Source organism: Cygnus atratus, chromosome 8 (genome assembly GCF_013377495.2).
Source record: "Cygnus atratus isolate AKBS03 ecotype Queensland, Australia chromosome 8, CAtr_DNAZoo_HiC_assembly, whole genome shotgun sequence".
In the NCBI taxonomy this organism is placed as follows: domain Eukaryota; kingdom Metazoa; phylum Chordata; class Aves; order Anseriformes; family Anatidae; genus Cygnus; species Cygnus atratus.
This window is the reverse complement of record NC_066369.1, coordinates 7,287,893-7,301,898: the sequence shown is the minus strand read 5'-3', so window position 1 is coordinate 7,301,898 and position 14,006 is coordinate 7,287,893. Positions and strand designations below refer to the sequence as shown.

At 40.0% G+C, this 14,006-nt stretch overlaps 1 protein-coding gene across 6 annotated transcripts in view; it reads left to right on the top strand.

Annotated features, from left to right (window-relative positions):
* The window catches only part of CFH (complement factor H), a 37,295-nt gene that overhangs the window by 19,924 nt on the left and 3,365 nt on the right, over positions 1–14,006 (top strand). For 2 of the 6 annotated variants that reach the window (XM_035537510.1, XM_050712212.1), the window contains 10 exons: positions 414–593; positions 1,796–1,969; positions 3,137–3,319; positions 5,245–5,421; positions 6,829–7,011; positions 8,390–8,566; positions 10,764–10,970; positions 11,567–11,743; positions 12,416–12,592; positions 13,634–13,810. In XM_035537510.1, the coding sequence (XP_035393403.1) occupies positions 414–593; positions 1,796–1,969; positions 3,137–3,319; positions 5,245–5,421; positions 6,829–7,011; positions 8,390–8,566; positions 10,764–10,970; positions 11,567–11,743; positions 12,416–12,592; positions 13,634–13,810 (1,812 nt within the window). The remainder of the gene's footprint in view (positions 1–413; positions 594–1,795; positions 1,970–3,136; positions 3,320–5,244; positions 5,422–6,828; positions 7,012–8,389; positions 8,567–10,763; positions 10,971–11,566; positions 11,744–12,415; positions 12,593–13,633; positions 13,811–14,006) is intronic. The other 4 variants (XM_035537511.1, XM_050712213.1, XM_035537512.1 and 1 more) reach the window with 3 other exon arrangements.

Sequence of the window (14,006 nt, the reverse complement as noted above, 5' to 3'; positions counted from 1 at the left end):
TACTGACCACCATTAGCTAGCATTTTCTCCTGTCCTTTTGGTTCAGACTGACTTTACACAGTTGTTTTTTTCTGATCACCTCACAAAAGGCCATGGGGAACAGGAGTACAAACTGTGTGATATGACACCTATAATAAAAATAAATAGTGGAACGAAAGGAATTGAATCCAAGGAAGAAGTATTTGTGCCAGATTCTACTCCTCCTTTCTAGAATGCAGAATGCAATAGATACTATGTGAATGCATTACATATAATATTCTAAATTCATATGCTGGCAATGCAGAATGTTTAATGTTTTAAATATCCTGAATTGTCCACTAACCTAGCACACACTAAAGTACCTACAGCAATGATGTTTCCAACAGGCAATGTTTCTGGATTGCAAAATGCACTAACATTATTTTTTTCTACAGGATCATGTAGAAAACCTCATGTTCACGTTTTGGATGGCCATGTAGATAAAAGTGTGTTCCTGCCTGGAGATACAATTGCATATTCATGTTCAGAGGGATATCAAACTGCAGATAATATGACAACTGGTACTACAAGTTGTGAAATAAATGGTGAATGGAAACCAGCACCCAAGTGTCTTGGTAAATATTTTTGTGCTTGCTGACCAGTGTAACTGTATGAACTTTGTGAAGCTTTATTCTTTCCTCTGGTTTTGTTCTAATCATTGCTAAGTCATGACAAGAGCATGGCTGCCTCTTCTACCTGCTCTGGCCCAGAATCACTCCTGCCTGACCGCTGGAATCCAGCCCAGTGCCACAGGGATCTGGGACCTCTGCTAAGGCCAAGGGATGCAGCTGCCGCTTTCCCCTTTGCAGGTTCAACCAGTAACAAAGCTGAGCACATATCCAAGACTCACAGACACAGGACACTGACACAGCCACATGAATTGCCACAGGCAAGGCTTGCCCTCAACAACACGTACATACAGGACTCAGATAAAACATAGACAGCTACGTCCCCTTCCTCCTCTTCAGCTGGTAAAGATAGAGTTTCACTAGTCAAGGTGCACACACAGCACTTGCTAGGTTCACAAGCACATGTGTTCATGGAGCCCTCAAGGCCCTCGCTTGCCTCACTCACACCAGTGTCCCTCCAGTAGCTGTTTTTTTGGGACATACTGTTCCCACTCCAGTGGCTGGAAGGTAAAGACTCCCACTGGCTCCAGTAGCTGCACTGGAACCCTACTTAAGTAACTGGCACCATTTTTTTTTTACTCACACACATACAGTAGCTCTCACCAGTAGCTAGCACCTAGACCTTGCTGCACACAGACACATGGGGATAGAGAGTGACATTACATAGTGAGAGAGTTAAGAACAGATTTAATAAAATGCAGATGATAGGACAGACTGCAGTGATCAGGTGCAGGGCTCGGCCAGGCAAGCGTACTGACTGGCACAGTGTTACACAACCGGTCCCTTTTATCTCTTTTCTGCCTATCCCGATCTTTGTTCTCCTTGCTCTCACTTGCCCCTCCATGTCCCCTCATGGGTTTGTATGGCTGTGTCAATTCCAGCGGTGTTTCCCATCCAGGTTCTCCCTGGTTTAATCTTAGTTGCAAAGACTAGATTGAGTATCTTGAAAGTGGTGCCTGTAGTTTTTTGATAGCCAACCAATTAGTGTGACTGGGAAGTTTGTATCTTGTCATTGTCTCCATGTTGGTTTTTTCAGGGCTGTGTGTCTGTATATTTTGTTTCTGGTTTCCCCCTTTTCCATTAGTAGTAGTGTCTCACGTACTTTTTGTAGGTCTTACACTATATGTTAAAATATTTTGTCTTTGTAGCAATAGAATGTGAAATGCCAATATTGCCCAATGGATATATTTCTCCCAGGGAGGGTAAATATAGCAATGGAGATGTTGTGAATTTTTTCTGTGAAAAAAAATACAAAAGAGTGGGACCTGCCTCTGCTCAGTGCTATTACTTTGGATGGTCTCCATCACCACCAACATGTAAAGGTAATTCTTCTGTTGACTTTATTGTGGTAGGAAATGTATGAAAATGCCTGGGTCCTGAAGACTTTTGTGGGTACCTTGTCTCTAAAAGGGCAGGTACTGGTCTACAAGTGGTATTATTCTGCTATTTCATGAGAGTCTGAGCAGTTGGATTTTCAATGATGTTCACTTTTCTGTGTGTAAAAACATTGAACGTGTCTAGAACATTTGTCTGGTAATCAGCCCAAATATTTTTCTTGTTGCCTTTATTCTGTTATCTTCAATTATGCCAACTGGACTTCTGCAATAACTGAAAGTGAGCTGGTAAATGGCTTGCACAAAATTTCACTGCAATGTATGAAAAAATATTATTTATTCAAAAAGACATAAATAGGCTGCAATATGGCAGCCAGGAATTATTTATTCGAGCAATGCCCTCTCTTACTCTATCCTGTTTTTGTTAAAAAAAAAAAAAAAAAAAGTTTTTGGATATGATACATAGCTGAACTCAAGGCAAAAAAAACAGTGAAGGCTTTTTACTATGAAATTCCTGTTTCATCCTGTAGGATTAACAATGTCATGCATAGGGGAATATATCTTCCCTTCTTCTTCCTCTGAAGGAAGCTCAAGATGGCAAGAGCATCTCATATTTCTCACATTTCTTTCCTGCTTGATCAGTTACGTTGTTGTCTTTCATCCTTCTTTTTGCTCACTCTCTTTTGCATTTGAAAACAAGTATATTTTGTGTTGTTGGCTCTTTAGCTCAAAAACATATTAAGCTCCCTTGGCAGGAGTTCACTCCATTAGAGGTACACATTGCTTTCTGGGTGATTTGCATAACATGCCATTGTTTCTTGCAGTTTTTTTTTTGTTTGTTTGTTTTTTGTGAAATTGATATCCATGTAACACTTTTCTTCTCTTAAAAATGGTTTGGTTTCATCAACTGTTTCTTTTATCACGGTAGGAAATTGACAGCACATGCAAGTAAGAGAGTAGACTGAGCCAGGGTCACTCATCTCAGACTGTGAGCTGCAGCCCAACATGAATCCAAATAGTCAATGCCTGTTTAACCTGTTCTGTGGATTTTTCTTAACTTTAAGCAAGAATCTCAGTTTATTTTGTGTTGCACTTAATATGTAAGTGTGCTAATAGTACTGAGTAAAGAGCATAAAATTAATATCTTGATTTCAGAGAATCCCAGAGGCTGTGGACCTCCACCTGAGATTACCAATGGAAGTGTTGCTGCTGGCTCTCTGCAACAGTATCAGCATGGGAGTAGAACAGAATATGAATGTGACACCATATTTAAATTGGTTGGATCAAAGGAAATAGAATGTGTTGATGGACAGTGGTCACCTCCTCCTTCTTGCATTGGTATCCTATATAATTCTATATATAAAAAACTGTGGTGTTGCCATACAAAGATAATCAAAAGTAAAGTAAAAGAGCTAATGCCAACTGATCACTAGGAAAAAAAAATGCTGTTACTGTAAAAACAAGTAAAACTAAGTCTCCAGGTAGGTCAGGACATGTTCTGACAAAGTAAGCCGGATAAGCCTCCATCCTGAGGCTTTGTAAGCTCAGTACAAATGCCATCACCTGTTTCCAGCAATGACAATACTGTATGTTTCAGGGGCTCAGGGCTGCAAATGTGATGACTGTATATGCATTGTGTTGCTCTCTTCCCTAGGCTAGAGTTAGGTGTCCCACATTTTTTTATAGTGCTGATATTGAAATGGTGAATGGTTCTACAGTCAGGTGTTCTGCCTAGGCACAAGCACCGACTTTCTGTGCATGTCATTAGATGGTGTACCTCAGACCACAGAGTATGGATGTCAATTGCAGGAGTGCAAACTACCATTCACTTGTTAAGACAGTGTCTCAGAATTGAAGTGGAATGGAATAAGTTGAAAATCTGTAGCTACAGAAAATAATTAGCAGTGTTCTTAAGGAAGAGAACCAATAAACGTTGTGTTTTCATGGACTAGTTTACTTTGTCCTACAAAACATCTTCTACATCAACTGCACTGCTCATCTAAGTGCCATACAAATTCCTTATTCTCCCTGTAATAAGTCTTAATATGCAGGAATACCCACTCGCTCAAGATACTTATCTCCTCAAGCCTTGATCCTTGTGTTGTTTGTGTACGGAGAGATCAAACGGAAATATCTTCAACAGGTGGCTCTTCTGCCACAGCTGCCCCTCATTTTCAGAGCTCATGAGAACTTTCTTTTGCAAATACCTATCATCTTCCATGTTTTATTGAACTGTTCAGGAGATTCTAAAGCTACTTGTGTGGGGGAGGGGGGTGGGGGTTGGGTCTGGGAACAGGCAGAAAGGGATGTGCAATCATGTGGGTCTCCTTCCTTAGAAACCAGGCTAAAATCCATTAGCAACAGAATCTTCTGTACTGACAGAGGTCCCAAAAGACTTGTGATTCCCTTGGAAAGTCTGGTAGTCTCTGGCTGTCTGAATTCTGACACATCTTCCAAGAGCAATACTGATGTTTTAAAAATGTATAGCATGGAGGAGAATGATTGCTCACATCTTTTTGATATTTGTTCCACAGAGAACAGTTTCTGTGCACAAGTTGGAAAAAAAGAGTGGTTCAAGATTGAGTGCAAAGTTGTTCAAACACAATTTCTGACATTACCATGGGTCTTTCCTCTTCCCTGTTCAGAACTGGCTGTATGCCCCTACCCTGTTACATCCCTTTTTCCTCGCTCAGAAGAAATACCCATATACTGCACTCAACCGTGCAAACCATTAGCCTTTACTTTCACTACCACAGCAACAGTGGCAGCCCACAGCAGGAACCACAGTTAGCACATAGAGATGACAGCCCTGCAGCTTGCTACGTGATGTTACAGTGGGTTTTGGCTCTTGTAGTAACACTAATTGAAAGTGCACATTACAAATGTGTAGGTGTGTAACTGAATATAATTTTGATTAATCAGAATCAGGATCCAGATGACCTGGATTAATTGAAGGTTTTCTTACACTTTAGGATTCATGTATCTTTGAAAAACAGAATTTGGGAAATTAACCTTAGCTGAAACTTCTTGGGGAGCAAGCTGTGGAGTTATCACAGTGATGGAAAAAGAAGGGAAAGGTCTGGAAAGGGATTTAGTAAACTGGCTAAATTATATACATACCTTAGCTCTGTAGAAGGTATTGCTAGTTAATAGGAGTAGGTTTGACTCACCAAATGCAAATGTAATTCTTTTTATTTAAAATCTTTCAGATATTCAAATGTGACTCCAGTAAAATTGTGGAATATTTCTGCTCTTTTCAACAGAAGACAAAACACCATGTGGCTCACCTTCCTCTATCCCGAATATTGTTCTTCACCAGGAAGACCAGCCCCAGTTTTCTCATGGTGATGAAGTATTATATGGATGTAAAAAAGGTGATGCTAGAAGAATGAGGACAAAATGTCTTAATGGGGAATGGAAGCCTTTACCTCTTTGTGATGGTAATCTGTTTCCATAATATTTCAGATATGAGTTTAACATTGTTGTATTCAAAATTTCAAGAACTTCAGGAATCAATATGTAGCCAGAGATACTGTAGTTTTATGCATCTCAACTAAGTGCTTTTTTATTTACTGCTCTTTTAAGTGTGAACATGTCCTTCATCCTGGAAAGACTCTGAAGGTACAAATTAGTAAATACTCTGAGTCAGTCTGGGGAAAGAAATGGATAGTTACACAGTGGGTAACATCAAATATGATGGCACATCAATTATGGCACTGCACATCTTTGGTGTGCAATGACCTTATGACAGTAGTTTTTTTACCTATTTTCCAGTGTTCCTCTCCAACAAAGACCCTTCAGAAGCCTTGGGACGTACCAGCAATAAAGTCACATGCCTATTGTATTAATTACATGGAGATTTGTACTACTTTAATTTTTAAAAATCCTAATAGAAATTAGAAATAGTAGTAATAGCCATGATGTGCTGGTCTTATCTTATCCTTGCCATTTTTATGTAGATTAGTCCTTTTCATTTCTGATCAGTAGTTTTCTCTTTTTTTTTTCTAACCTTCCCATTTAGTTTCACAGTGCATAAACTGTTGAAAGTAAAGTCTTTTTAAAAGATGTAAAATAAACCCTTTGCCTAAGGCAAAAAACCAATGCATTGGAGTCAGTAAGTTTTTGTTTTTTTTTTAAAAAAAAAAAAAAAAAGTGATATTGTACAAGAAGGTGTTTTGGCTGGAATAAATTTGACTAGAGTATATTGGCTTTTATTTATCTTTAGTGAAATACAGTTTATTATATTCTATTCTTAGTTTCCCTTTCTACAGAAGTGATTTTATATTTCTCAGTGATTTGGATACGCTGTACCTGTATTTGCAGTTATGTTGAGGATTGAATCTGGAACAAAATACAATCTGCTTAGCTTTCGCATTAGCTTGTCTTCTCACTCTCAGAATCACCAGTCAAGGACACAAAACCTGGTTATGACTTACATACACTTTCCCTGGAGACTGATACCTGGTATATATTTAGTGCAGAATAGTACTACCTCCATGCTCCTGTTTCTGCAAGCAGAAGAAGGTTTCTATTCTTGTTTGTCTTACTGCTCTTCTGTAGTTTTGAGGAAGAAATGAATGCTTAGTTTTTCAGTTAATGGACTCAGCAGAAGGGATCCTGTTAAAATAATTTTGTGAGCAATAACAGTCTGTGCTTTAGATAGCAAGAACACAAATTTGTTTCTGTAATCTAGGAATCTTAGGAGTTACTTCAAACTACTGTAAATGAAAAAATATCTTCACATGGGCATGCATTAGGAAACTAATGACCTCTTCATCAGTGAATGCATATGTACATCTTATCTGAACCAAATCTGTTCTTTAGCTGTTTGCGTTGATTTTATTCAGCTACATCGCATCGCTGTGTGCCTCCAATGGATGTTGAGGTTGTACAACCTAGTTCTTTTTCCAAGCCAAAAAAGGAGACTGAGCCACATGAAGTTATACAGTATAAATGTACATCAGCTGACAACAATATTAAAGAGGCAACTTGTGTGTCTGGAAAATGGTCACCAGAGATTGATTGTACAGGTGTGGTTTTACAATGCATACGATTTCTTCTTTTTATATTGGAATGATAAATGCTCATTATTAAAGCTTATTAGTATCTCTGTGCCACTAGTCTGAAATAGAAATGCTTACACGCTTATATATGTGTGTGTAGTCAACTATATGCTAAGGGATAGTCATGGGAACTAATGATGAGAATGATTTGAACAGTGAATTAGGTTCAGACACACTATTTTTGTGAAGCAGACTTAACAATATCTACTATGACAATTGGAACAGTTGTCCCTGTCACTTCTGCTGTGAGAAAAGGTTCAAAGATAAATTTAAGCTTTTTTTCTTCCAAAAGGGCTGTACCCTGGTGGAAATGGGAGTAGCACATAACTCAAGTTCCAGCCAAAGTTACTTTATTTTCTTTAAAATTCAAAGCTCTTCTATTGCTATTTTTTTTTTATTCTATTTTTTCCCCAGTCATTTCTTAGCAAAACAACAGGAAAAAAGCTGAGTTGGCCAGACTGCCCTAATCTAATGCACACCAAAGGTCAGATGCCTGCAGGACTGCCTGCAAGAGTCATAGGTAGAGCAGGATATTGCCTGTAAAAAAGTAAAAACAATCATGGCCTCATTGCCTGCTTTGATTATGCCATATCGATGGGAAGGGATGTGTGGAAGTGGAAGAAGTGCATAGGGTGTCAGCCACTCGAGTTAGCATTCTCTTTCAAAAACAGTCCCTACCTTCCCAGTGTTCTGAGACCATGTGAAGCAACAAACCAAGCTTTTGAGGTTTCCTCCTGCTCAGATCTACCTCTTTCCCTCTTTTTTCCTTTCCTATGACAGGAGCTGCCCCTCATTCCTTGAGTGGCAAAATTCACATTTATTTCTTTGTTTCCTTTCGTGGTTCTCATTTAACTCTACTATTAGCTATGTCTGGGGAAAACAACAACAATAACAACAACAAAGCAAACAATCAGAAAGAAAAACTGACAAAACCAACCACACAAACTGTAAACAACCAAGAGAACCCCAGAAGCTGGACCAGTTTTCCTGAAATACCTCACCATACAGAGAGAGTCAGGGAAAGCACACAAGCTTGTGCAGCTGTGTAAGGGAGAGAGGGGACTACCAGCTTACATTACTGAAGAAATTCTGATGTAGAAAAATATATTGATGGTGTATTTTTCTGACCATGTGTTCTGTGAATACATGTTGAAAACATGAGCACCTAAAGGCAGCTCTGGTGTTTTTGAGGCAGAACAAAATGATTATGATACTAGCTGAAGCTCCAGGTAGCTACTGAAGACTTATCTAATGCCAGTGTTTTCTTGGTTGTTAGTATTGTAATCTGTGATGAACTGTTACACTTTATCTTATTTTCTGTTATGATGTGCATATGTGTCCTTAGGTGAAAACAGTTGCCCACCTCCACCTCAGCTGCGTGGTGCTAAACAGATACCAATTGAAAGAAATTACAAGAATGGGAGTAAAATAACTTTTTCGTGTCTTGAGAGTTTCCAGCTCATTGGTGGGAATGAAATAACATGTATAAATGGGAGATGGCAGTCACCACCACGCTGCGTTGGTCAGTAGTGGATTTTTTTTTCTCTTTGTTTTATTATGAACTTCTGTGTTATGTACTTGCACTCATCATTAGCAGAATGATGATATTATTATTGTTAAGACTGTCACAAACAGGTAATTGTGCAGAAAAGCAATAGAATGTAAGTTGCTAAAGAAGGTGCAGTTGACCAACTGTTGGGTAGTATGTTTGTGGGGTGTTTTGATTGGTTGTTTTTATTTAGGCAGACTCATCTGAGATGGAGCATAAAACCTTCAGGCAGCTCCTCAGGAGCCGTGTGTTTGTTTATGTTGTTTGGATGTAGTTTTAGCAGTCTTTGTTTGTTTGTTTTTCTGTCTTTAATCTTACTTGATTTTTCTCCTTTCCTTTTTCTGACTTCTTCCTGTAATACAAGTATAAATAATATGGCATAACTTTGGCCATCTGTTCTAAGGAATCATAGAACCACAGAATGGTTTGGATTGGAATGCACCTTAAAGATCACCTAGTTCCAACCCCCTGCCATGGGAGAGACACCTCCCACCAGACCAGGTTGCCCAAAGCCCCATCTAGTCTGGCCTTGGGCACTGCCAGGGATGGAGCATCCACAGCTTCTCTGGGATGTTCCTGTGCCTCACCACCCTTTGAGTGAGGAATTTCTTCCTAGTATCTAATCTCAATCTACCCTGTTTTAGTTTAAAGCCATTACCCCCTGTCCTATCTCTACACTCCCTGACAGGGTCCCTCCCCAGCTTTCCTGTAGGCCCCCTTTAGGTACTGGAAGGCCACTGTAAAGTCTCCCCAGAGCCTTCTCTTCTCCAGGCTGAACCACCCTAACCCCCTCATCTTGACTCTGTAGGAGAGGTGCTCCAGCCCTCTGGTCATCCCCATGGCATTCATTCCTCTGGACCCATTTGAATATGTCCATGCTCTTCTTGTGCTGGGTGCCCCAGGTGGGGTCTCACAAGAGCAGAGTAGAGGGGGAGAATCACCTCCCTCGACCTGCTGGCCATGCTTCTTTAGATGCAGCCCAGGATACAGTTGGTCTTCTCAGCTGCAAGAACACACTGCTGGCTCATACTGAGTTTTTCATCAACCAACACTCCCAAGTCCTTCTCCTGAGGGTTTTTCTCAATACAGTCTCTGCTCAGCCTGTATTCGTGCTTGGAATGCTGAGGAATCCACAAGCCAACTGTTCAAACATTGCTGATGCAGATGATATCTTGTAAGCAGAAGTTCATTAAGAAGTAGAAGAAAGCGTTTTCAGAAATGGGTAGGAGATAGATGAGCGCAGGACAAACGAGGTGCGAGCTGGTGACTGATGTGCACAACATGCCAAGCAAGCCTGTATTTTTAAGCTGCAAAATTCTAATGCCCTATGGTTTCTTTTCTCTTTTGTTGCTTGGGAGACTCTGTTTCTACTGATGTGTCAGACATAGAGAAGAATAATGAAAAAAGTGCTTGAGCTGCTCATAAAATAAATTATATTGCAATAAAATTCTCAGTCACAGTTACTAAACAAGAAGTTTGATTGTAATTAGATCTTTTGTCTTGCGGAATTCAGAGAATTCAGAGAAATGTATGCTTTCAACTTGATGTGTCAGCTGATGAAACCTAATTCGCTAGTAACCAAAAATGTATATGAAACATAATTTATGTTCACCCCTTCTACAGTCATGTAAGAGAATAGCATAGTGGGACAACCCCAGCTCAGGAGGAGTTTGTAGAGGTTTAATCCACTCTGTGTCTGGGGAGGTAGGTTATACTTCTTAAGCTCTGCTGCATTCTGGTATTTTCCTTATGTCATCAGGAAACCCCCCATGACATTGGTATAATTTTATTAGTGGTGGACAAGCTTAATTTAGTCACAATTCTAGAAACTCACTTTCACCAGGACAAAACAACATCTCTTCTGATTCTCTGTCTATGATTTTTATCATTTTTTTTTTATTAAGTTGTAACTGTATCTCCTTGGCAAGATGTGGGAAATGACTCTAATTTGGTTCAAAGTAAAAAGAAACAAATCCTTTTGGGATTTTCTTTGAGGGAGAGAGGAAAGGAGTTTTGCTTTGTGAATCTTACATATTTCTTCATCTTACTTTCAAGCCACTTAATTTTTGTTTGGATTTTTTTTTCTTTTCCTTTTCTGTTTTAGACTGCATGTCTTTGGAATATTAATTGTCTTGTAATACTGTTTGTCTTTGTGCTCCATATTTTAAAGAAAATCCCTGTTTGCCACCGCAACCTGTAGAATATGTAGATGATCTCAGGCTGGAAAATCAAAACTTAAAAATGGAAAAAGAAGGGAAAACAATTTATCTGGCTGGTGCTACACTAAATGTGGTTTGTCATCCTGGATATAAGTTAGATGGACCATCAAAGATAACTTGTTCTATGGGAAACTGGACTTCAGCTCCTACATGCTCCGGTAATGTCAAACAAGACTTTTCCTGAGATGTACTTAGCAATGAATTTGAAATAATTTTAAACTGGAGCTTGAATTGTAGCAACAAACAGTAATTCCATATTTTGCTATGGAATCTTATTTTTCCTCATGAATGTCTTCAAAGCAATCCTGGTGGGGGGCAAGGCTGATACCGTTGAACACAGTTTATTTTTTTATGTATTCCTGTGGTATATTTGCAATCTATGTTCAGAGTCAGTCTCTGCCAGATGAGTCATGGGCACATCCTTATCATCCAAGGATCTGTTTTCTACGGAGTTCACTACTGAGTAGAAATTACTTTGGTGCTTCAATGATAGACATCACTTCTGTATAGTAAAGGACAGAAGCCTTTCCCAAAGTTTTCTGGCAGGGCTAGAAACAGAATCTAAATCTTTACATTGCCTGAAGTTAGCATCTGTTTAGGGTACTAATATTTAAGTTTCTGAATGCTACCTTTTATATTCACAGGCAGTGATTGACTATGCTGATCCTATAAAAGGCATCTTTTTGGTGGGAACAATCCACTCATTCTATGTGTATCACATTACCAAAAGTTTCAAGTTTGCATATCTTTTCAGAAATATCATGTGGAAGGATTCCAGCAGTTGCCAATGCTGCATATGAAGGCAGGAGCAAGGAGAAGTATGAACCTGGTGAAACAATTCGCTACCAGTGTCATGAAGGATTTCAGGTCACTGGTCCCCCTGAAATTTTTTGCAGAAGGGGAAATTGGTCAACACCACCATTTTGTGAAGGTATAGGTTGTACTTCTAAGTAGTCTATGACCCTTCTTAGTCTTTCAGGAGCACTAATTAATATAACGCCAACCCATACATGCAAGTGAGTCAGACCAGTAGAGCTGATCATTGAGTTGCTTTTAATAGACTGCTACAACACCTATTTTTCTGGTCCCTGAGAAGCACCAAGCAGGACTGATCAGCAAAGAAATCTTTTCCCCTTCTGGTCTGAAGCCGGTAGCCACAGCTTCGCTCACTGCTTAGATCAAGCAGTCAGACGGTTATGGAGAAAAGGGTGTTGGCTGCAAGGAGTGACATAGCTGGTAGCCTTACATATCTTAATTCCGTATCACTAGAAATTTCAGTCTTTGAAAGTTACCTTCAGATAGTAAATAAACCACTTCATTCTCCAGCGCTTTGGCACACAATGCTGTATGGCATCAGTCTGCATATTCGGCTGGTCTCTGCAACTCCTTTCCTCTTTTTAAGTCACTTTAGGCAAAAAATAAATAATTGCCTGGTGAAGCGTTGCAGAATGAAAACCATAGTAACTTCCTTTCCTACATGTAGAAAACGACCTACCTTACACAAACCATCTGTCCTCATCAGGAACAATGATGCTTCTGAATGCGCTATTCTGTGATAGCCATATTACTGTCCTACTATTCTTAAACGCACCTCTCTTTTCAGACGTCAGCTGTGGAGCCCCACCTGAAATTCTCAATGCTCATATTACCAGCACTCAACAGGAGAAATATCTGCCTGGTGCCAAAGTGCATTATGAATGTGAAAGTAATTCTCAAATTATGGGTGTAAATTATGTCACTTGTTCAGATGGACACTGGACAAAAGTGCCAAGTTGCAGAGGTAGGAATTTGTGCTTTCATTATGGCTGTTAGCTTTGTGGGGACTGTTTGGATTACCTAAATACTAGAAAGACTTTACCTTTTTTAGTTTTGTTTTCTTTGTGCACTGCAGCTTTGTACCTACTACTGCTTTCTTGCCCAGAACTTTAATTTAGCTTAATGCTTCTAGAAATACTATGGGTATTTTCATCAACAGCAAAAACATCTTGAAGAAAAAAGGCCTAGAATATGCTGACTTGTTATTCTTCTCTGTGATACGAGTAATTTCCAGACTACACCATTTTACTGACCTTCAGTAGAAAGATGTGTAAGGGCTCCTCCGTTGTGTTCAGCCCTGTCAGAGAGTATCAGAATGGCAGAAGTATTAGAGAAGAGAAACAGGTGTTCTTCTCTGAGGCTCCACTATGACAGAGATCCCAGCAGAGCCTCAGGAACTAAAACATGCAGGTCGGCTAGGGTCTGCAATACAAGAATGTTCCTCTGAAGAGGAGCTGTGCTGTCCTCCTATTCCCTGCTCAAATCTCTGGCTGGAGGCTGAACAAGTGCAATTTGGCGTTCATAGGCCTCCATGGAGTCAACTTTACTTACCTGTCCATGAGCACTACAGGCTGATAACTTCTTCCAGAGCTCTACAGTTCAGCAGAGAGCCAGCTTGGCTGCTACATCTGTGATTTTCAGAAGAGCTCGGGTTCTCAGCAGAGGACCATGGCGTTGCAAGGAGGCTTTTTGTGGCATACGGTGTAGCTACAGAAATGTTGGCTTTTTCTAGAAGCTCTGACTGTCCCTGTCATCTCCTGAGAATGTGGAAGGTGTTCTGCTGCCATTGTCATGTTAATTCACATTCCTGGGGTTCACAGTATTTAGAAACTCTCATGGCCAAGGAAAAAAGGGGGAAAATAATCAAGTCATGTTGGTAAGGCAATATTGTCTCTTGCGCTTAAGAACATCATCTGGTCAGTAACAAGATGATTCCCATAACTGTAGTTTGTGTAGGGGAACATGTGAGTGCCTACAAATCGAGTGCAGAAATGTCTCTTTTCAGATGTGACGTGTGAACCTCCTCCAGAAATTGCTGGTGGAAAAGTTCAAGGTGTTAAAAAGCCAAGGTATTTGCCTGGGGAGACAGCTCACTATCAGTGCTGGCAAGGTTTTCAGATGACGGGGGCTTCCACCGTAACATGTCAGAATGGGACCTGGACAGAGCTGCCCCAGTGCAAAGGTCAGTTCTCTCTCTCTCCATGCAGTAGACTATCAGTGAAGATTGCCCTCAAGCTAGCTCAGTGGCATTTAGGTCTCCAAATTTCAGTCTCAGGACTGTGAGCAAGTGCAACAATATCTGTCAGACTCAGGAAAAAGGGATTTTCCCTGGTATCTCTCCATTTGTGGTGGCAGGATGTGTTTAATGGAAGTCTACT